The sequence below is a fragment of the Tenrec ecaudatus genome, chromosome 13, assembly GCF_050624435.1.
Source record: "Tenrec ecaudatus isolate mTenEca1 chromosome 13, mTenEca1.hap1, whole genome shotgun sequence".
Taxonomy (NCBI): Eukaryota; Metazoa; Chordata; class Mammalia; order Afrosoricida; family Tenrecidae; genus Tenrec; species Tenrec ecaudatus.
Genome location: NC_134542.1, coordinates 65669012 through 65692394, shown reverse-complemented (window position 1 = coordinate 65692394; position 23383 = coordinate 65669012). Strand labels below are relative to the sequence as shown.

General features: G+C 44.7%; 1 protein-coding gene across 4 annotated transcripts in view; it reads left to right on the top strand.

Moving 5' to 3' along the window:
* Positions 1-23383, top strand: part of MAP3K20 (mitogen-activated protein kinase kinase kinase 20) — a 193851-nt gene that overhangs the window by 83236 nt on the left and 87232 nt on the right. For all 4 annotated transcript variants that reach the window (XM_075529211.1, XM_075529209.1, XM_075529212.1 and 1 more), the window contains exons 4-7: positions 9444-9545; positions 13259-13324; positions 17398-17426; positions 17545-17682. In XM_075529211.1, the coding sequence (XP_075385326.1) occupies positions 9444-9545; positions 13259-13324; positions 17398-17426; positions 17545-17682 (335 nt within the window). The remainder of the gene's footprint in view (positions 1-9443; positions 9546-13258; positions 13325-17397; positions 17427-17544; positions 17683-23383) is intronic.

Here is a 23383-nt window from a genome sequence, read left to right as displayed (position 1 = left end):
TCAAAGATCCCAAACAAAAAATCTTATCGATGTGAATGATGGGGAGTGCAGAGTGGAGACCCAAAGGCCAATTGGACATTCCCTTACAGAAGGGCCACAAGGAAGAGACGAGCCAGTCAGTATAGTATAGCACCAATGAAAAACAACACTCCTACAGTTTTTCAGTTCCCCACCCCTACCCCTATCATGACCTCAGTTCTACCTTACAATTGGCTAGATCAGAGCATGAACACTGGTACACATAAAAGCTGGAAAACAGGAAATCCAAGACAGATGAACCCTTCAGGACCAGTAATGAGAGTATCCACACTGGGAAGGTAGGGGTAAGATGCGGGGGAGTAAAGGGGAACTGATCACACTGATCAACATATAACCCCCACAGGGGGACAAACAACAGAAAAGTGGGTGGAGGGAAACAGCGGTCAGTATAAGACATGAAAAAATAATAATTTATTAATTATCAAGGGATCATGAGGGAGGGAGGGGTGGAGAGCTGATACCAAATGCTCAAAAAGGAATGTTTTGAGAATGATAATGGCGACATATGTACAAATGTGCTTGACACAATGGATGGATGGATGGTGCGAAGAGCTGTAATATAACATGATTTTTCTTTTAAAAAATGAGCTTTGATTTGGGCCATTTGGGGCTTATGTAGTTTTCCCCCAAATAGTTTCATTTTTTTCAAAATAAAGTAATTTCAAGCGACCTATAATTTTTGAATTTCGGAAGTCTTTGACTACAGAGGGATGGTTCTCTTCTCTGAGGAATATATTTTTGGTGGTGGAAGTGAATGTTACATTTCAGCATATACAACAACACTTAATCATCAGGTAATCTTGTATTAAATACTTTTTTTATGAAAACACTCTGAATAAAAAAAAGAGAAAATACTCTGAACAGTGTGTTGCCAACCGTGTATTTTGTTTACAAGATAAGCCTTACTCAGCTGGAGTCATAGGGAGGTACATGCTTCTGACACGTTTGTTGCTGTCCCTGGACCAAGCGATCGAATCATCACATTTTCTCTGCCGTGCTTTTATCCGTGGAAGATTAGATTGTAATCTCATCCTGTTTGACAGCTGTTATATAACACTGATGTCTGTTTAAAATTGTCCCCAACAGTGAGTCTTACATACTGAGATTATTAACATCTTGCTCAGAGTATTAGTATTTTTCCCAAGGTATAATTTCTCATAGTAACGTACCTTTAATTGCGTGAATCAACTTTGGTTTCAGAATAATTTTTCTACCTTAAGTCTTCACAGGCAGAGGCATGTCCCGGTTATCTGTTCAAAGGAAAGGCAGTATCATTATGACAGCACTTACCGTGATGATAGCACCTACTATTATCGAACAGTAAGCTGAAACGAGGCCCAGGTTTCCTCTAAAATGCCCTTTCATAGAAAAGAGGAGCTTTCTGGGAAGGACTGCAGCTAGAACACAGGGAGGAGGTCAGGAAGTCCCTCCCAGCGCCATCTGTAAGCCTAAGCAGCCAAAGCATCCAGCAGTCAGAGTGAGCTTTGGGGAAGAGCAGTGAGGAGCAGGGGTGCTGTTGCCCGGGTTGTGCTCCTTCATCCCTGCCCTCTCTGGCCCGGCCCGGCCCGCCTGAGGAGTGGGGGCTTGCTGCCTGAGTCGAGACTGATGGGTAATGCCCCCCTCCATCGGCAGCACTGTCAGGGAAAGAGATTATCTTGGTGGCACGTGCACAGGGCGGGCCAGTACCCGCAAGAGTTTGAACTCTGCCGGTGACTGTGGCAGAGATCTTCTTTATGAGGCTGTAGGCATGCCGAAGAGAGGCTGGTGTGGGCCCAAGCTCTGCAGACACTCTTTGTTGACCTGAAGCTCCACACATGCAGTAAAAAAGATTATATATTTTTTCATTCAAAACTACTGCCACGAGTAAATGCTCATGGGAGCAGACAGCCTCATCTTTCTCCCGCAGAGCAGTTGGTGGGTTTGAACTTCAGATTTTGTGGTGGTTTACCGTCTGATGCTTACCTGACACCGCCACCAGGATGCCTTACACGTATACATAAAGGAGACCAAAAAGAGGAACAGGGAGAAGGAAAAGCCAGGAAAGATTTGAAAATGGCCTGCATTTTCTGGATCCCTCGTGAACACAAGCTCTGTATAATAATTGACTGACCATTACGCTCTAAAAATACAGCCCTAAAGGGCCCAGCTTAGAAAAAACAAACAAACTGAGCCATGATCTATCCAGCCCCAGGCCATGTACTAGAGCACACTGGAACTTTAGACTTTGTCCTTTTGAGGCCCATAGCAGCCTCCTGGGCCACCTCAGAGGGGTCCCGTGGGCAAACCCCACTAAGAGAACTAGGCTTTACCTCCAACTCCCCTGTGGCAGATTTAAGGAGGCAACATGGTTCCTTGGACTTAAGGCTGAAATATCTAGTGTTGGAAGAAGCAGATGGCTGCTATTCCAAGATTTTGGGATTGGTGGTCTTTGGACTTTGAATGGTGATCTGGTACGGCCATATGTTTACATTGTAATGCCCTCCTTGCCTTCTATGACATGCATTGGTCTAGTTGGCCTGGTTCTGCCTTTGTGAATGAGTGCTATTGAAAGTTTTGCCTTAACACCAGCCCCTACTGTTAGTATAAGCGGTGTCCAATCACTGAGCAGTTGTAGCTGTACAAGTCAGTAATTCATGTCCTGCTGTCTGAAGCTGGCCTAGACTTCCTTTTCTCAAGAGAGTTTTAAATTCTGTCCCATTGGCTAACTTAATGACACTCTCAGTAGAGTCACAGTATGCCCCCGAGAGGCGATCAATAATGGACTCTATCATGAAAGGACAATGACGGCTCTAAGACGAATCAGAGACATGTAGAGACCTCAGATGTATGCGTGGATTTGAGGCTCACACTTAACTATAAGCTTGGCCCTGCTGAGATGTTAAACAAACAATAAATATCATTCAAATGGATCAAGAAGCATTGATATGTACACACAATGGGATGCTATGCATCACTATATCCATTGACAGAACCAAGAAGCGCCTCATGTTAAGGATTGACCTGGAGAACATTATGCTGAGTGAAATTAGCCAAGCACACAAAAACAGATATTATAGGAGACAAGGTAGAGATTTGTATACGAACGGGAGCTGACTGGCTGGAGATTTTGAGAGTTATGTAGGGGAGAAGATAAAGCTCAGGCTCAATTGATGGGTGTTGACTTGGGTAAAATGGAATAAAATAGTCCACAAGAGGAAGAAGAAACCAAAGCATGTGTGAAAGCTAAACTACTGGGGATTTGATGAGTAGTTTAAACTGTCAAATACAAAATTGATGATCTGACCTGTAAACCCCCACCTAATTTACATGGAATCCAGATTTTCTGAAACAATTGCCCTTTAGTCATTAAACTTTAAACCAAAAATATCTCTAAAGGGTTCCTAAGACCAGAGTTTTGTTACATGCCATCAGGTTGTTTCTGACCTATGGCAACCGTGTGTTCAATGGGACAGGTGGTTCTGCATGACCCTGTCAGTGGTTGCCGTGTTCGAGCCCCTGGCTGCAGCCACTGTGTCAATCATCTGCTTGAGGGCCTATCTCTTTCTGCTGCCCCTCTGCTTTACCAAGCATCCTTCGCCAGGGACTGATCCCTCTTGACAACATGACCACGGTGCATGAGCTAAAATCCTACCATCCTCATTTCGAAAGAACATTCTTGCTATACTTCTTCCAAGTTAGATTTGTTTGTTCTTCTAGCCTTCCATGACACTGTCAGTGTTCTTTGCCAACATCGTAATTCAAAAACATCAATGCTTCTTAGAGACTTTCTTCCTTATTCACGGCCCCACTTTCACAGGCACAGGAGACCATTGAAAATACCACCGTTTGGTTCAGGTGCACGTCAGATTAACTAATAAATAATGTCTCCCTTGAGTATTGTGCTGTTTTAAGGTCGATCTGTGGGATCAAAGTGACAACAGCAACACCAAAGATTAGATGGGAACTCGGGGGCAGTGAGCTTGTGGCCTGGGAAGGAGCAACTCGGGGAAGGCGAGGACGAATGTAACCGATGTCACTGAGCTGTACCGTCGGAATTGTTGCACTGGTGATTGTTCTGCTGTGCAGATTCCGTGCGATACATTTTTTTAAATTAAGACCAATTTTACTGTTGAAATTCAGAATCTCGAGTAGCCACAGTGCCACGTACAATACATTGTCAAAAATATAATATTCGTTTTCTAAATAAAAAATATAGGACAAAGAAAGAATATTTTGTGGTTTTTATACTCAGGAAGAAAAACTACCCGTGGAAATAGTTTCTGTGTGCTCTCTGGCTTTGGAGTTAACAGACAAAGAGTTCAAAGCACCGATATGTTAAAAAGCACTCAAGAAAAACATTTTAATAATTCAAGGAAAATATGACACTGAGGAATCAACCCATAGATCATCTCAGCAGGGAGACAGGTATTATTGTAAAGGACCCAACAGAAATTCCGGACTTCAAACACACAATGCAGAATAGCCGGTTTCATCGCACCTTGCTTCACTGCACGTTGACGGTATTGTGTTTGTGCCTGTTGAAGGTTTCTGGCAACGCAACATTCAAGCAAGTCTGCCAACACTACTTGTCTGATAGCACGTGCACCCTTCCTCTCTCTGTGTCACGGGTCGATAATTCTCGCGATATTTCAGACTTTCTCATAATGTTAGTTCCTGTGTCACAGACTGCAGTGTCATGTACAGACAACCTTTCTATGCACGTAGGAAACCAGGAAATGCTTGTAACAAGCTTGATTGGGGGTCTGGAACTTACCCCGCTATATCCCTGAGGTATGCCGCTAGTCGAAATGAAAACTGTACTAGACTCTTCACAGCAAGGCACCCTATTTAAGGGAGCAAGAGAGGAAGGAAAATACCAGGCTGAACTAGCTCAACAGAAACGAGCTCCTCTAGAACAGAGTGGGAAAGGTCGAAGTGAAAGTGAGGCAGTGCCTTGGAGACACATGGGCAGCATCAAGTAGATAGATGTGCATATGGTAGAAAAGAGGAGGGTAAAAGTAGGTAAAGAAATAATGTTCCCCCAAAGCCCCAACTGTGATAAACACAGTGCTTTACTTTTCCAATGAGCTCAGGGAATGTCAAGTGGGATCCAGGCAAAAGACCTAGACACGTCACGGACAAACCACTGGCAAACGGAAGACCTTACAAGCAGCAAGAGAAAACCAACTCTTCACTTCCAGGGAACACCGGAGTGGCTGACTTCAATGTACAACAGAGCCATGCCGTACTTAAACCAAAGGAAAGAAGGAAGGAAAACTGTAGTTAATAAAGGTTTACCAATGGAAGCAAGATACAGTCTGAATAAAGAGTGAGAGAATACGTTGCTAGCAGATGTGCTGACCTGTAAACCTCCACCTAATTTTCTTCCTTTTTTTTATAATATGTTTGTTCCTCCACCTAATTTTCAAGAAAGATGAAAGTAAGTCCTTCATGGTTAAAAGATTAGGTCACTAAACAATAATTTAAATGAAGGGCACCAACAATAGTAAATAAGTAGAGTACTATAAAAGGCTAAGTATATTTGTTCTCATTTTCCCCCTATCTTTGAAAGATATGTTTTGTTGGTTTTAAAATATATTTAGATGTAATATATATGAGAGTAATAGCATAAAGAGGGAGGGAGGGAGGGAATAGAACAATTATGGGGCAAAGTTTTTAATATTTTACTTAGATAATTATTAAAAATTACAGGGACATCAAAAAGTTGGTTGAAAATTTAATGAAAAGATAATGGATCCCCCTTTCCCCCAGAAGAATTTACTTCAGAGGACAGCACTGAAGCTACAGCTCAGGGAGAAGGACATGTCTGATCAGAGCACACGGGAGCAAATGAAGGGGGAGGAAGAGAGAGTTGAGCACATCCTGGCCCACCAAGCCTTGAGGGCGATATCCCCGCTCAAATAAGTCAGTCCACAGAGAAGACCACATGGCCGGCCCTACTATGAGACATGACATCCCTCACTGACCCATAGCCCTACAGGGGACAACACTGGAGACACAGTGTGGGAATTACATCTGATCTGACCCCACTGCAATGAGGCGAAACACTAAGGGTGTGCAACAGAACAGCAAGGGGAGCAGAGCAAGGAAGTCCCAATGGGAGTGATCTAAACACCTTTTGATATGATTAAAAGACAGATTGTCTAAATAAAGCAAGACTGATTTATAGTGTCTACTGTACATTGATATATATTTTCTATAAGAAATATATGTGAGATCAAATACATAAATAGGCTGAAATATAGAGGCTAGAAAGATGTTCCATGAATACTGTAACAATGAGGTCAAGAACTGTATTAATCTCAGACAAAATAACCTTAAGAAATATCAGTAGCAATAAATAAATTTAATCCTAATGATAAAAGATCAATACATGAGGACTAGATAGCAATTATTAAGTGTTTTAATTCCTAACAATAGAACTGCAACATACTGGAAGCAAAAACTGATGGAATTTAAAAGAGAAATAGGTACTTCAACAATAATTTATATCAACACATCATTCTCAGTACTTGATAGAATAGACCAAAAAATCAGCAAGAATGTAAGACTTAATCTGTATTCTCAACTAACTCTAACTGGCATGTACAGAACCCCCCAATCAACACAAACAATTTTAAAGTTGTACTGATTCTAACTCATGGCCACCCTACGTGTGAAAGAGTAGGACTGTGTTCTGTGTAGTTTCCCGTGACGAATTCTTTTGGAAGTAACTCATTAGGCCTCTCTTCTGAAGGCTCTCCCATTAAATGGAAACCCCAACCTGGTAGCGATCCGCTAAGAGTATTCGCTGGATGCACTACCCAGCAGCTTCCCACAGAGGGTGTGTTTATTCCAATCACACATGTAATAATCTTTCGGATACATTGTAAATTCATGCATGAAATAAATGTCAGTACATTTAAAAGGATTAACACCATACAGTTTAATATCCAGTAACAATAAAATTATATCAGCAAGCATCAACAGACAGGAATCTGGAAATTTCCCAGACATGTGTTCAGATCACACACTACACTTTAAAATAAACAGAAAAAATAACTTTAAATGTTTTAAAAATATTTTGAAACTTTAAAACATTTTTGAAGTGAAATAAAAAGATGATGCAACATATCAAAATTATGGAATGCAGGTTAAGCAGTGCTTAGCGGGAGATGCACAGCTTTAAATTTAGGACCAGAAATGAAGAGACTTTAAATCAACATGAACAAATTACAAAAGAAAAAAACTAAAGCAAGCAAAGAAAAGGAAATGACAGGTGTACTAGGCTGATAGAGCACGGCAGAATCCCCAACTTTATGGCCCTGTGGCCCAGCTCACACCTGAACCAGATCCCACTACCAGAAACCACCTTTCAGCCAAACAGTAGGAAGACCTGTAACGTGAACAGCAACACCAAAGGAATGCACTCCCCGAACAATCCAACCCTTTGAGACAAAAAAGGGAAGCATTTGACCCCAAATGTGCAAAGGCCAAGGAAGATGGGCTAATGGAAACTGGGAACCCAGGAAAACGTAGGAAAGGTACAGTTCCATTGGAGGGGATTATAACTCATGTCATGAAACAAAATGTTTGTAAATTGTTGAAGAGGTAAATAATTTTCATTAGCATTGTAAACTTTGACCTAAATCATACTAATTAAAAAAAAATCTTGTAGGCTTTAAGACCCATCTTCTGGTCTTCCAAGAAGCCTCTGTAATTTACGCAGTAATTGTACTCTTTAATTTGAGGGAAAACTCTGGTCGGCTTTTAGGAGCCGGTTGCACTATATCCGTCGCCCTGCTGTTATCTGCCACTCTCTCTGCTGTGTGCAGTCTACCCTACTGTCCTAGTGGACATATTTCTTTGTGCCCTATCACGACAGATCTGTAAAGTTTACGAAGTTTGGTTTGTTCAGAGGTGGTGGGTTGAGCTGGTTTTTGTTTAGCCTCTGCCCAAAGGACTGAAGCTCGGTGAAGCAGCATTTCCCCTGCACGTGAAAGAAAGTGAAAACTGACACAGTGCTGGCACCGTGCCGTGATAAGAGCAGCCAGGGCGGTCGGGCCTCAGGGTGCAACTCATTCCGAGGGTCTCTCCTTTGGTTCCCCTTCCTTTAACCTTTTGTGCCACCTAGAGATTCCTCTTCGTCTGCAGCTCCAGCGACAAGCAAACAGCTAAAACCACCATAAGACACCCTGAGAATTATTGCACCGGATGGCTGCAGTAAGAAAGACAGACAGTACTAAGTGCTGGTCCGGATGCAGGGGACCTATCCCACTTATATTTCTGATGTGCAGTCTGCTCTTTGGAAGGCAGCTTGGCAGTCTCTTCTACAGTGAATCTTGAGTTTACTATATGACCCAACAGTTCCAATATCAGGAATCTACCCAAGATAAATGGAAACATGTTTTCACACAAAGAAATGTATATAAATGAATGTCCAGAGCAACATGATTCATAACCAGAAACAGGTGAGGGTGGAAGGGGGGCTACCCAAATAAAACACTTCCACAGAGTTGATTCGGACTCATCGTGACCCTGTAGGACAGGGTAGAACTACCCTTATGGGTTTCAGAAACTGTAACTCTTTACAGGAGTAGAAAGCTGCCTCTTTCTCCTGAGAAGTGGCTGGTGGTTTTGAACTACTGACCTTGGATGTAGCCACCCAATTCATAACCACTTCAGCACCGAGGCTCTGGCAAGGGGAGGGGAGATGAAACTATCTATCCAACTGGCAAATGGACAAAGACAATAAGGTAAATTCCTGCATTGGAATGCCACCCAACTTGCTACAACCTGGGTAAACCTCAAAAACCCCACCTGAACTGGAAGAAGCCAGATATTAAAACAGTCCATATTACATTACTCCATTTACATAATGTCCATGAAAGGCAGATCCACCGAGAGAGAGAAATCAAGGCATGAGGGAACTGTTTGGGGTAATGAAAATGTTCTCTCAAGAAAAAAAAGTGGGCATTAAAAAAAAAAGTAATACAGCCATTACAGAATTATCTTGCTTTATTTGCCTTTTGTGCTTAAATTTGGAGGGACCAGCTTAACCCTGATGGGAGAGTGTATTTGATATACTGTCATACAAACTCTGTGCTTTAAGTCTATAATCCTATCTAATATGAATCGACAAAGAGACACCTGTTTACCTGCCTGCATTTGTCCCAAGTACACTCTTCCCATACTTCTTTGTGTCGCCCTGTTCCATTTCATTGGGGTGTCATCTCCTCCTCAGGTCAAGTTTCACCGTGTTACTACTGTAACTCTTGTCTTTGACAAGCTGCTTGTCCAGGATGATGTGAACTTTTAGCAACTACAGTGAATCAGTTTTTGTATGCTTTTGAAAAATGAGTACGATCTCTTTTCTGAAATGCCACGTGGTTTTAATCATTTGCTTCTTTTTCCTTTAAAAACAGAATATGCCTCTCTGGGGTCACTCTATGATTACATTAACAGTAACAGAAGTGAAGAGATGGACATGGATCACATCATGACCTGGGCAACCGATGTAGCCAAAGGTAATAATGCTTCATTGTATTCTCAGAGAATTGGTGGACACACTTCCCAAGCTGAGATGGAAACTATGTCAGGACATTTGTTATTCTGTATCTTTAGATGTTCTTTTTTTTTTTGGTCTCAAAGCACTAAGAATTCAGCAGCTCGCTGTACAGATAATAGTGTAGGTCAGTGCCTTTCCATTTCTGCGTGCTTGCCCTCTTTTTCCGTATTTCTTTCTCCAAAATCAAGTTTCAACAAACTGCAAACTCCAAGCAAGCCGTTTTACCATGTTTTGTGACACTGTCATTGACTTGAATTATGGAAAGATCATAATTTTTGCTGTTGGGCTGCAAGTTCCTTTTTAGACTCATTATACAGAAAAAAAGATTTATTATAGGATCATTTTGTAAACATAATAATATGCTAAAAATAGTAATTGCATGCCCCCCAAAATCCCTTTTCCTGCCATCCAAAAGTAATTGAGATTTTATTTTATATTTAATATAAACTTTGAAATCATCCTTAGAAAAAAATTATTTTAATATGCAAAAGTCCCTAAAAATATTAGCTAACAAGATGCCCAGTTCTTTTTCCCTCATAAATTCCTGCACAAACTGCTCTCTAAAGTAATTCAAATTCCATTTATTTTTATCTTTTTTCCTCCCATTTTCCTAACTGAACATTCTGAGTATTATTTATAATAACTGTTAGAGCTGATTTGGGAAGAACTTGATCTAAAGAGTGAGTACTGGCCGTCACAGTTGTGCTCTCACCACCCCTGGCAGGCACGTGTGTCCAAGTGTGACTGGGCAATGAGGGTAAATCCTTTGCGTTTTATGATGCCCCTTTCTCTAAAGCATTTCTTTGCAAAGAAAATATAAGGATATGTAAGCACGTGATGAGGGGGCAGCTTTCACTGGGGAGGCAAAGTCTTAGGAGGATTATCTGGTCTGCCTTGTTTCAGATATACCTAGCAAATCCTTCAAGTCAAGAAAGTGGGGAAAAAGTTTTTTTTTAAGTTGCATACTTAATGCTGTTGCTGGATGATACCTTATTATATTTTAAGATCATCTTTAGGGTGGTCTAAAGAACCCTGGTGGCATGGCAGGTTGAACATTGTTTTATATTTATATAGTTGAAGACAGTGTGCCTAACAGTTTGGCTCTCTGAAATCCTCTTTTGTCAACCATTGTGGAAATTATATTTCTATATTTTGAATGTGAAATTAAAAGATACTATCTGAAAAATTACCGAGAAATTGATTAGATAGCAAGCGATCCTCACAAAATGTATGGAGTGCAGTCACGCTCTTGTTAGTGGACTCGACTGGTACCAACCCCGCGCACAGCACGCAAAGCCAGGCCCCCGCCCTTACAGGCCCTGTACACAGCAAGCAAAGCCAGGCCCCCGTCCGTACAGGCCCCGTGCACAGCAAGCAAAGCCAGGCCCCCATCCGTACAGGCCCCATGCACAACAAGCAAAGCCAGGCCCCCGTCCTTACAGGCCCCGTGCACAGCAAGCAAAGCCAGGCCCCGTCCTTACAGGCCCCGTGCACAGCAAGCAAAGCCAGGCCCCCGTCCTTACAGGCCCCGTGCACAGCAAGCAGAGCCAGGCCCCCGTCCATACAGGCCCCGTGCACAACAAGCAAAGCCAGGCCCCTGTCCTTACAGGCCCCGTGCACAGCAAGCAAAGCCAGGCCCCGTCCTTACAGGCCCCGTGCACAGCAAGCAAAGCCAGGCCCCCGTCCTTACAGGCCCCGTGCACAGCAAGCAGAGCCAGGCCCCTGTCCATACAGGCCCCGTGCACAACAAGCAAAGCCAGGCCCCCGTCCTTACAGGCCCCGTGCACAGCAAGCAAAGCCAGGCCCCCGTCCTTACAGGCCCCGTGCACAGCAAGCAAAGCCAGGCCCCCGTCTGTACAGGCGTCGCTGTGTTAGAGCTCATAGTTGCAGCCACCACGACCATTGCATTGAGAGTGTGCCTCTTTCTCACTGACGTTACCAAGCAGAATGTCTTTCTCCAGGATCATGTGCACAGGTACAGGAGATCAGAGTTTTGCCTGTCTCGCGTTTAAGGAGCATTCTGGCTGTACTTCTCCTGGCAGCCAGGTGTAGACGACATTCTTCACCAACACCACAATGCACAGATATCGCGTGTTCTTCAGCCGTAGTCACTCTTTCACAGGCATATGAGACCATTAAAAATGCCATGCCTCGGTCCAGACACACCTGAGTCCGCAAGGCGACACCTTTGCTTTAAAAAAGAGAGATCTTCGCCGCCAATTTGCCCAGCGCAATACCCATGTTGTAGCGATTGAAGTTACCATTTGGCTGATGTAGAACATCACATTAGAGAAGAGATTTCCTTGATCCCAATTACACCTTGCTTAAGGTCATTGGAACTTTTTTTTAAATACAGGGTATTTTAAATTTTGTAAAATTTTTAACTGCTCTGTATTAAAATGGCGACTAAAGCTTCATTCGTATTGAGTGGAAGTCAGCGTGAACTATGCGCACACCTGGGAGATGCAGTGGGTTTGGTTCCAGGTCACTGCAATAACATAGGCCACGGGAATTTTAAAATTTGCCCGTACATGTTGGGCTGCTAACCACAAGATTAGCAGTTCAAGCCCACCAGCCACTCCTTGAGAGAAAGAGGAGGTTTTCTGTTCCCATAAAGATTTCCAGCCTCAGAATCCCACCAGGATAGTTCTTCTTTGCCCTGTAGCATCGCTATGAGTAAAAATGGCCTTGGTGGCGGTGGTTTTGGTTTTTGTTTGTTTGAGGGCCTATAAAATTATATTTACCCTATAGTGTAGTCCATTCAGTGTTCAAAAAATGAAATGTTGTAAGAATTACCACGTTGTGTCACAGAGACATGAAGTGAGCATGCACATGTGGATGGATAGTTGGGAAAAGGCAACAAGAGACGTGCTCAATGCAAGGTCGCCAAACACCAACCCTCACTTTGTTTTTTAAACAATTTTAAAATGTTCTGCAGAGAACAAAATTAAGTAGGCCAGTATGTACCTTTTACACATAATCTTTTTTCCCCAAAGAACAAGAATCCAACTTTTGTATACTCAATTAATTGATGTGTAGCCTAAATATGTTAGAGAGGATTTTTGGAGGGCATTTAAACATAGACTTCCTCGAAGCCTTATCGTTGTAGAAAAGAAGACAATATTTTGTAAGGATGACGTATTAGTGACCCGCAGATCATAAAATTCTTGAGCAACCAGTGAATCCACCTAATCCCCCAGTCCCTACTTCACAGGGCTTATTTGAAACGCGTGCTAAAGAAATAAACCAAGCTGCCCAGTTACCACCCAGATCCACTTGGAAACAGATGAAGGCCTTGGTCAGAGCCACGGCTAATTTAGAAGGCCGTGGGGCGTGGAATAGCTTAGTCACGTGTGGGGCACGTGACTTCTCCCCGCTCAGGAACTATTTTCACTGCAGACTGCAGAAATGGAGGTGCCCTTATTAGGTCTCGTCAGAAGCTAGCTTTGCCCGCAGTCACAGGAAAGCACTCACGGTTCCCTTAGCACATTAATGTAGGAAATATCCTGCCACTGTTTCATTGCTCACGGAAGAACAGAACCCACGGATTTTCGTTTCCACTGTCCAATTCTTTGCAAACACAAGAAAGATCACATGGATGCTTAGAATGGTAATAGGATGGAATGTTGGGAAACAACACTAACGGTCCTTTCTTCCTTCTTGAATGAAAAGGAATGCACTATTTACACATGGAGGCTCCTGTCAAGGTCATTCACAGAGACCTCAAGTCCAGGAATGGTAACGTAGACTTATGTTTTTATTGTCCCTGTGTCAGTACAAATCCGTGTACAGAAAGGAAAATCAGACTTTGCCGCATAGCTTCCATACCTTTTCTGTTTTGACCCATCACCGAGACCAGGAAAATCTTTGGTCTGTCAGGCTCCCAGTTCTCGGCACAATGTGAAGAGGTTGTGTAGCCTTTCACCGTCGGTGGACAGCACAGATGGCCCATCTTCAGATGGTTTACTTCTTTCTGTGATTGAACAATGAGGGCTAATGCCAGTCGACCAAGTTTTTCAGCCCGTCCTTCATTATCCCCCAGAATCATTCCCGACAGGGAGTCTTGCTCGAGCAAAGTGCACAGCCATGAGTTTTTAGGGTTTTCACTATGTTTTATTCCCCGACAGACTCACTGGCATTTAATTCACACATCATCACCATTCAGTGAATAGTTCAGTCGCATAAAGAAGAGTTGTCCAATCATTACAAGGAGAGTTGTACAGTTTGGCACTTTTTCGACAGTTCTCTGTGTTTGCACGGTGAATTCTGTCCTTGTTTCTGCTGAATGATTTGGTGCAAATTGTCTCTGTCTGTCAGGCCCGTGTTACCTGGAGCAGGTCTGTGTTTGTGTGTATGATGGTCTGCATGATTAGGAGTCTGGAAAGTAAATGCATTCTGGTTCTTTCTCTCTTTTTTTATTTTGTACTTTGTAAAATTACTTAGGACCATCTATTTTATAACATAGAGAGTGAGGATTTTAAGACCACTTTCAGAATTAGACATTACCTCCATCTATCAGAATGCAGACGCATTCCATGACACCCCTTGAAAGTTCGTGGACAGACGCAGTGGGAAGAGTTAGCTGTCCAGTGCCAGCGAAGGCAAACATTGGAGCCTGCTCCTTTTTCTGAAATCTTGCTATCTTTCTCTAAGTGGCTATAGAAATAAGAAAGAAGAGGACCGTTTATCTTTATGCAACCTTCAGATCGCTGCAGTTAAAATGGATCTCTGGTAACAGTACGGTCCGTAGAAGGTCAGTGATGTAAGTGGAGGAAGAGGGGCAGAGATCAGCTGAGCCAGACTTGCTTCTGTCCTAGCCTGTGGAGTTTGCACAACCCGGCTAGTGTGGTCAGTGTTTCTTCTCTTCTTCCAGATCGTCACTGTTTTAGGGTACAAGAGAGACCCCATCTCACATATAATTTAAGGAGAACACTTATTAAGTCTTTAAAAAGATGGGGGCAACACAAAGACACCGCCACATCGTCAGGATGAGCGAGGCCAGTAGCCCAAGATCCAAATGGCGAAGCTCTGATCCTTTGACTTATCTTGGAAGGAAGCTTCCCGGAACTAGACACGTTTGCTAACAGGAAGTCATTTAGTCAGGAATCTCGAATCGATTAGAAAGTATCAGTTGATGACTTTTCAGTTGTCAGCTCATGCTCAGGATTTCAAGCTGAACATGCCATTTGATTTTGCCCTTATCAAGATACCTTCAATACCCCAAGGGGAAAAAATGATAAAATGATTAAGTTATGGGTTTTGCTTTCGCATCACTATAAAGACTATGTAATTATAATGTCCCCATTTTAAAAAGCATAGCGTGTGCAGTCATTTAACAAGACAAACACTAAGATAATGTAGCCTCACTTTCACTAGTTTATTTCCCTTCCTCGGGAGAGGGAACTATAAAACCCATTTCTATGTTACACACATTTATGTATGTATTTTTTAATAATTTTATTGGGGGCTCTTACAGCTCTTATAATATTCCATACATCAATTATGTCAAGCATATGTTGGTATCATCATTTTCTAAACATTTGCACATTTATTTTTTATAAATAATAAGTCTTTGTTTTTTAATGAGCACTTGTTAATCTTAGAATTAGTTAAAAGCTATCGATGTCTTTTCAAAATAATTTTACATAATACTTACAATATTATACTATATGAAATACAGTGTATGTATATATAAGAAAATGCCCTAGCTTATTATTTATAACATCACATTTACCTTTAGGCTATTTCTACATATTAGGTCATGCAAAGATTAGTTTCTTCACTTTCCAAAGTCATCAGTAACCGCTAATAAGAACTGGTCATCTAGTATTTCCAAGGCATTGTGTGCCTTACAAAAGAAACACCAGGAATGGTTCTCCAGAGTTCTGCCCTTGACCTCCTCACCTCTGGTGCTCTGCAGACCTCCCCTCAGCCCCGTCTACAGAGCAGTACCTCAGACAGTCTCTGCAACTTCAAAACAAAAGTATCTCGGCACGTGGGACATGTCCATATACATGTTCTATATGATGTAGAATGTACTGCATCCCAAACTGGTCCTTTTGCCTTCTCCCCACCCGCCGCTCTCAGTGAGTGGCAGCTCCCGTCTCCCAAGCTAGACTCGAGTTTGATTCTAGAAGTCTTTGGTCTGACCACCATACTATATTGCACCCCTTCTTTTCCCTCATTAGTAATAGTTCTTCAAGAAGTGTTTCGTAAACACTCCCAGACCCTATGCTGGGCTTTGGGAAAACAGAAAAGACTGCAGAGATACAGTAATCTGGCGTTACTACGGTGACGGAAAACACTCGCTGCCAGTCTAGACAAGCGCATCACTCTCCGTCATCCTCATTCCCAAGGACTTGGAGCAGTGTACACCATCCTGTCGCTCCGGGGTGAGGAATGTGGCCCTGGGGTCATAGTAGGTTCCTGAAATCATCAAGACCAGCTAACATCATATGCCACCCCAAAGAGAAGCCACCGCATTAGGGGTGAGGTAATGAAATGCTTGACTCGTAGGGCCCTCGAATGATGTTCCCAATATCCACTGCCCTTGTGGCACAGGGAATGTTCCCCATCCCTGCGTCAGCTGGCTGTGTTGATGACACGCAGTGACACAACCTGTACGGGGGCCTGAGTCCTCTCCACTTGGCTTCATCCTGACGACTCCTCTTTTTCTCCTCATATCCAGTTATTCAGCAAACCTGGTTGATTCTGCCTTCTGTGCGTGTGTGTGCGTGCGTGCATGTGTGTGTGTGTGTATGTGTGTGTGTGTGTGAGACTGAGCCCCCTTCCTCCTGCCCTTTGCCACGGTCTTAGCATAGCACCCTCATCTCTCAGTAGGCCTAAACAACCTGCACAGCCATCTCCTTGCCTCCAGTTTTGTCCTCCCCAAGACAGTCCTCACAGGCAAATGTGGTCACCCACTCCACTTGAAATCCTTGGCTTTCCGTCTCCCACAAGAGCCTCCTTGCCCTTTCCTCTGCTCTCGGCCTCTTGCACAGGCTCTTCCTTCTATGTAGAAGACGGCGTTTGTCCCCCAGCTGACTTCTTTTTGGTCACCACCATGTGTTTGCTGGGTCTTAGCATAAGCATAAATTCCCGCAGGAAACTCACGAACCTTAGCTGCTCCTGCGCTTCGTGTCTAGCACGTTCCCTTTCTTTCCTGGGGGGCTCGTCTCACACCTCCTTGTGGAAGCGGCTTCACCAGCTCTGCTGGGAGACAACAAGCTTCCTCTGGATGGGACTGTCCCAACCTGGCTCAGCAGTCCCTTCCACAGTTAGCACATGACCTTGCACACAGTAGATGCTTGGCCAACGCTTGATAAGTGAATGAAAGTATGCTGAAGTGAATGAATAAATTTTAACTCGAGCAAGGAACTCTTCCAATGAGCAGAAAGCCAGGAAGCTCTAAAACAGCAATTGTCATGAGCCAATGATGCCCTGGGCCTCCTCAGTGTCACCGCACAGGCCAGCAGAGAGCGAGCCCGGGTAATGCGGTGGTTCTCCGGACGAGGACAGATCGGTGCCCCCGCCTTTTTTTAAATCAGGAGAGCACTGCATTTGGATTCTAACTGCCTTGAAGGCACTTTCCAATCTGCGGCTCAGGGAATGAAGTTATTATTTTTGTTTTTTCACCCTTCTGTAAACTCCCAAATGCCAGAGATGCTTTGATTTCTACGTTTCCGTCCGCCAAACTGATCTCAGAACTAAAGTTTTGCCCTTGTTTTTGCTGTCATCTGGATCAGGCGCTGGCATTTCAAACAAATTTGATGACTTTGCCGTAATGTCTCTCCCCCGCCTTTGTTTTTCAGTCGTGATCGCCGGTGACGGAGTGCTGAAGGTAGGGCGGCTTCTTTTCACTGGCAGTCTGGTGGGGCCGTTGTAGATGGGGGTCTCGGGGCTGGCAATTCTGTGATCCGCTGACAAATAGCAAGTGGTGCCTGTCCCTCTTTCCCCAGATCTGCGATTTTGGCGCCTCTCGGTTTCACAACCACACGACACACATGTCCTTGGTGGGGACTTTCCCGTGGATGGCTCCAGAAGTGATCCAGAGCCTCCCCGTGTCTGAAACTTGCGACACGTATTCCTATGGCGTGGTGAGTTCATTTCTCTTCTTGTCGCCCAGAGGAAGGCGGACGGTGGCCAGCGTCAGGAAAGCGTCGCACGGCGCCGGGCCCTGAACGGTTAGCGCAGATGTCCAAAGACACGGACATCGTTTCTGGTGGACGGCCGGGGGCGGGGTGCCCTTCAAATTTCTAGAATGCTGTTGGTGGACTCATACTTGCTGAAATAAGCCCTGTGGCCACTTTTTTTGCAAGGAGAAAGGGCAGACTGGCCAAGCGTGTTCACCCTCTTCCAGAGCTTTCCGGACCGCCCCCCCTTGCTCCCGCCCTGTGCCCTCCTCTCTCCGAGATGTCACTGTCCTCTACTATCCCGTGACCACACCATTCGTGAAGTTCTGTGGTGATTTTAAAACAAGTCTAAAAAACCCTTCTATGTACCTCCTTCCCAAAGTGGAGCCTAATTGTCCCCTCAGAGCACGGGCGAGGCAGGTCGTTCTTCAACGGGAAGGTGCACCTACAGTAGCAGAAAGGAGAAGGTTAGCGAGCATGGGTGTTTCTTTGGTGGAAGAAGAAATTCATTTGCTGTCTTTTTTTAAAACTCATGTTATTGGGGCCCTTACAGCTCTTACAACCTTCCACACATCCATTGTATCAAGCGTATTTGTACATAGGTTGCCATCATCATTTCTAAAACATTTTCTACTTGAGCCCTTGGTATCGGCTCCTCTTTTATCCCCTCCCTCCCCTCCCTTCCCACCCTCGTCAATTGTTATTATTTTGTGTCTTGCACTGTTCATTTGTTGTGTTTTTGAGGGACCAGTTGTTTATTTCCCCGAAAAGCTGTATGTTCTTTAAAAACCCCAGTAGTGTATTGGAAACTCCCTATCTCTGTCTCATCTCCCAACCGAAGTCCTCTCTATACTGTTACTTCTTCCAGGGAATTCTGCACGGTGACAGGGAAGGACCCTAACATGGGTCCCGATCAGTGTCTCCCTTCTTTCTGGACGCTTGTGCTTTCTACCTGAAGGCGAGTCCTGAGGCGCGAAAGGAGACCAGCCTTGTTGAGTGCGTCCTTTTCCTTCCAGTGAACCTTCCTCCAGATGTTCGCTGCCGCCTTCATGGCTTCGGCGTTAGGCCTGATCCAACCCGCTAATTTGTTTTTCTGAATCATAACATCTTGTATGCAGCCAATGAATATAATAGGTAGGAATTTTGTTGGCTATTAAAAAATTTACTTCACCAATGAGAGATATGAGGAGGCTTCCAAAAGTTTGTGGGGGGAAAATGGAACTCAAAGAAAATGGAATTTTCCCACAAACTGTGTGAAGACCCCCTGTATGTTTTGGGCTTAGGGCTAGAATTGTAGAGGTTGGAAGCCAGTGGTGGCCACGTGCCTGATTTCCCGTGATTCTGGCTGTCTCTAAGAAGGAAGGCTATAAGCTTTCTCAGCTGGTGATCAAGCCACTCAACGAAGGATAAAAATAGATTTAGAAGAGACTAGATTCTAAAACTTAGGTCCTCCGTCAAAGTTATTACATTTCAACTATCCTATCCATCAAATCATATATTTATATACTTCTATTATAAATCATTTGCTGGAATGTGGTGAAGAAAGCTGATGGTGCCCGGCTATCAAAAGAGATAGTGTCTGGGGTCTTAAAGGCTTGAAGGTAAACAAGCGACCATCTAGCTCAGAAGCAACAAAGCCCACATGGAAGAACACACCAGCCTGTGCGATCATGAAGTGTCGTCGTTGGGATCAGATATCAGGCATCAAAAAACAAAATATCATGTCATTGTGAATGGGGGAGGAGGGGAAGAGTAGAGACCCAAAGCCCATCTATAGGCAACTGGACATCCCCTCACAGAAGGGTCGTGGGGGAGGAGACGAGTCAGTCAGGGTGCAGTAGAGAAATGATGAAACATACAACTTTCCTCTAGTTCTTTAATGCTTCCTCCCCCTCCACTATCATGATCCCAATTCTTCCTTACAAATCCGGCTAGACCAGAGGATGTACACTGGTACAGATAAGAGCTGGAAGCACAGGGAATCCAGTACAGATAAACCCCTCAGGACCAATAATGAGAATAGTGATACCACGAGAGGAAGGGGAAGATGGGGGAGAAAGAGGGAACCGATCACGATTTACATATAACCCCCTCCCTGGGGGACAGATAACAGAAAATGGTGAAGGGAGATATTGGACAGTGTAAGACATGACATAATAATAATAATTTATAAATTATCAAGGGTTCGTGAGGGTGGGAGGGGGGGGAATCGAAGAGCTGATACCAAGGGCTCGCGTAGAAAGAAAATGTTTTGAGAATGATGATGGCAGCAGATGTACAAATGTGATTGACACAATGGATGAATGGATTGTGATAAGAGTTGTATGAGCCCCCAATAAAATTATTTTTTTAAAACATTAATCATTTGCAGAAACTGAAAATCAAAGCACTTGTTGGGGTGTAGGCTATTTTGTGAGAGGGCTTTCTGTGCCTGCGTTAATTTCCATTCTTCTTCGGTGTCTGCATTGATGAGTCCCCGAGTAGAACACGGGGGTAACTGGAAAAGCCAAGGTGGCTGTAAAACTCGGGCAAAGCAGCATCCTTGTCCCCAGCACCCTGCCAGCTCCCGCTCTGTAGAGGCAGCTTCACGCACAGTTTTCCACTCCCTGGAGCATGGAGACACCATTAAGTCACAAACCCCTGTCGTTACGTGCTAGGTTTTTAGGTTTGGAAATTATCCGTTCCCTTTACACTTGGATGAGGATTTGAGTCTTTAGCTTCTTGCCTCCCACTCTCAATCCTATTTCATCACAATTTTAGGTTGATGTATTGCCTCTCCGTTACGATGACCGTATACATATTGTTCACAGAGCCTTGTGATTCAGTAGGAACAAGGCTTCCTGTCTTGTACTTTTTTTTTCCTGTAGTGAATGGCAAACTTAATTTCTGCTTGTTTAGTTGTGTTATAGTTTGCACACTTATGTCATATGAAGTCTTTACCAAATCCCCTTTCACACCTATGTTTTCTTCTCGAATCTATAGGTTTAACTTCATGCATGTAGGCCTGTACTCCATCTTAAAGATGTGGGGTTTGTGTGGGTAGGACATTGTTGAAAATCAATTGATTGTATATGTGTCGGTCTCTTTCTGGGCTGTGTTCTGTGTCTGTGTACCAAGTTCATTCCCAAACTGACTGCCAAAGCTGGGGGACTCACTCATCACTTCTAGCAAATGCCTCATTCCCTCACGTCCCTTTCTCCATTGGCATCCTGGGGCTCTCAGACCTCCTGTTCTTGCTGGGGCTGGTGGCCACCGGGTGCTGCTGCCCCTCATCTGTCCCCTAAGAGAGTGTCTGTTCCTTGATCTGGGGACTTCTCTGGCTCTTTGAGGTAACAGATCTCCATCTGTCTGGGTCTCATGCCTTCTCCTCAGCTCACCTCCTGTGTTTATGGGTCACGTCCTGGATATTGTTCTAGTAGAGGCCCATTGAGGGTAGAATTTTAAAACTTTGAACATCTGCTGATTTCTGTTACCTGTCTTCGCATTCGATGGGCATATTGACTGGCTATGCCAATTTTATATTGAGAATAATAATCTCACCACCACCGGTGTGCAATTCCATTCTTCTGTTCTCTTCCAGTATTGCTGTCGCAGTTCCCTGTCCCTGGAATATGAATGTGTTAGGGTTTCCTCTTTATCCATAGGTGGGATGTTCTAGAGCAGCGGTTCTCAACCTTCCTCATGCCACGATCCTTTCACACAGTTCCTCAGGTTGTGGTGACCCCCAACCATAACATTATTTTCGTTGCTACTTCATCACTGTCATTTTGCTTCTGTTATGAATCGGGCGACCCCTGTGAAAGGGTCGTTTGACCCCAAAAGGGGTCTCGACCCACAGATTGAGAACCACTGTTCTAGTGCCATGGCAGAAATGTGGTGTGGGCCTCGCCAACCTACCAACTCCAGGATCTTCCCTCATGGGGTCTGTGTTTCTTTGTTTCCTAATAATTTTCTCTCCGCTGTTTCCTCTTCTTCAAGTTCTGATGAGCGAGAACTGAATCGTCTCAGTTTCCAGTCTTTTTCCTATCGAGCCTTTCTCCACTCACCACCACCCCTTACAGGGAGGTGTTTTCCCCCAACCTTGTCTGCCAACCCTATTTAACTGTCTGGCTAATTTGGAGATTAAAAATATCTAAGTTCTTTCTCTGCCTCTCGCTCCTGGCTGCCCAGCCCATCTGTTTCTCTGATCATAAGCACAGTCTTTGCGCACGTCTCTGGATCTACCCCTGCCGCGTTTTCACGTAGGCTTCTGGTTCCTCGGACTGGGCCGTTCCCTCCTGCTTGTTGCTGCTTCCTCCCTTTTGGTTGAAGTCTTTGTCTTTTCTGTGAAAGGGCTGGTGATCTCTGACGATCAGTCCATGCTTAGGATCAAGGTGATCACCTGCTCAGAAACTCTGTGTCTGTCCTGGTCGCCCTCCTCACCCAACAGCTGCTGTGGGCGCTTCCCCTTGGGAGACCCTGAATGTGTGCCTGATGTCTGCTGCCATGTGCTATGATGGACGTCAGCTGTAGGGACCAGTCAACATGCGTTTGTCCTTGCTCAGGGTCCCATTTGAGCCCGCAGAACGGGAGTTGACAAACTTTTCCTGTGGCCAGGTAGCAAATAGGTGTGGCTTTCTGGGCCACTTACAAGTCTGCGTGGCCCATCCTTTGTTGTTGTTTCCCACGCTCTTGTTGAAGAACGTGGAGACTGCTGCCTTGTGCAGCAGCCAGGCCACGTCTGCACTGTCGGACACAAGGACGGCGGCAGAAGCAACTTGGGGTGCCTCCTGGACTCAGGGTGCCGGTTGCTGGTTCTTAGCGAGGCCGCACAGATCCTCAGGCCTCCCCGCCTCTGCTGGAATGCACTCGAGTGTATATAAGCCCTCCTAGACGGCGACTTCCGTAAGAGGGCTTTCCACACTTCTATGAATTACAAGACTTTCTGAGGCACCTGTTTACATCCACACGGACTTGTTGTTTTTTAAACGTCAAAAGTTCCCACCCAGTCTTAGAATGTCCCAAGGTTAGAAACTTCCCATCCAAAGAGACAGCTGTGTGGCGTGTCGAGAAAACGCTGGCCTCTGCGCGTATGAAAACGGCCTCCACGCGGTCCTCTTCTTTCCGAGCAGCGCACGGCGAAGGACCTGGGTGGGAAGTGCACCCCGCTGTGTTCCCTGGGCTCACGTGGAAACCTCAGTTCCAGTGACCACGAGCTGACGCCTCTCCGTGTGTCCAGCGCTGACAGCTGTACACAAGCCTCAGTGAGCAGCGCGCAGGCCCTGCCCAGCATCCTTTCCCTCCCTCCGTCTTCCCAGATGACACAGGCCATGCTGCTGATGCTGCCAGTGTTCCATTCACGGGGTTGTTCCTTTCCAACGCCTTTCGCGCACGCCTTTCCACGCAGACACTTCGCTGTTGATGAGGTTTCCTGTGGCCTGGGCTTGCTGGCCCCGCTTTTGTTTTGTTGGGTTTATGTAGCGCTGAAGATTGAGCAACTACTTAACAAATGATCCTGTCAGGTCCCTTTAACGTGTGCAGCGAATCTTCCTGCCCGCTGCTGAGCATGCCGGCCATTACTCTGTACTTGCCCAGGAGACGGGGTTGCCCTTCAGGACCCGTTTGCCCCCGTCATGGTGCTTTGGAGTGTCAAGTCTATGACCAGGCCAGACTCTTCCCTTAACCT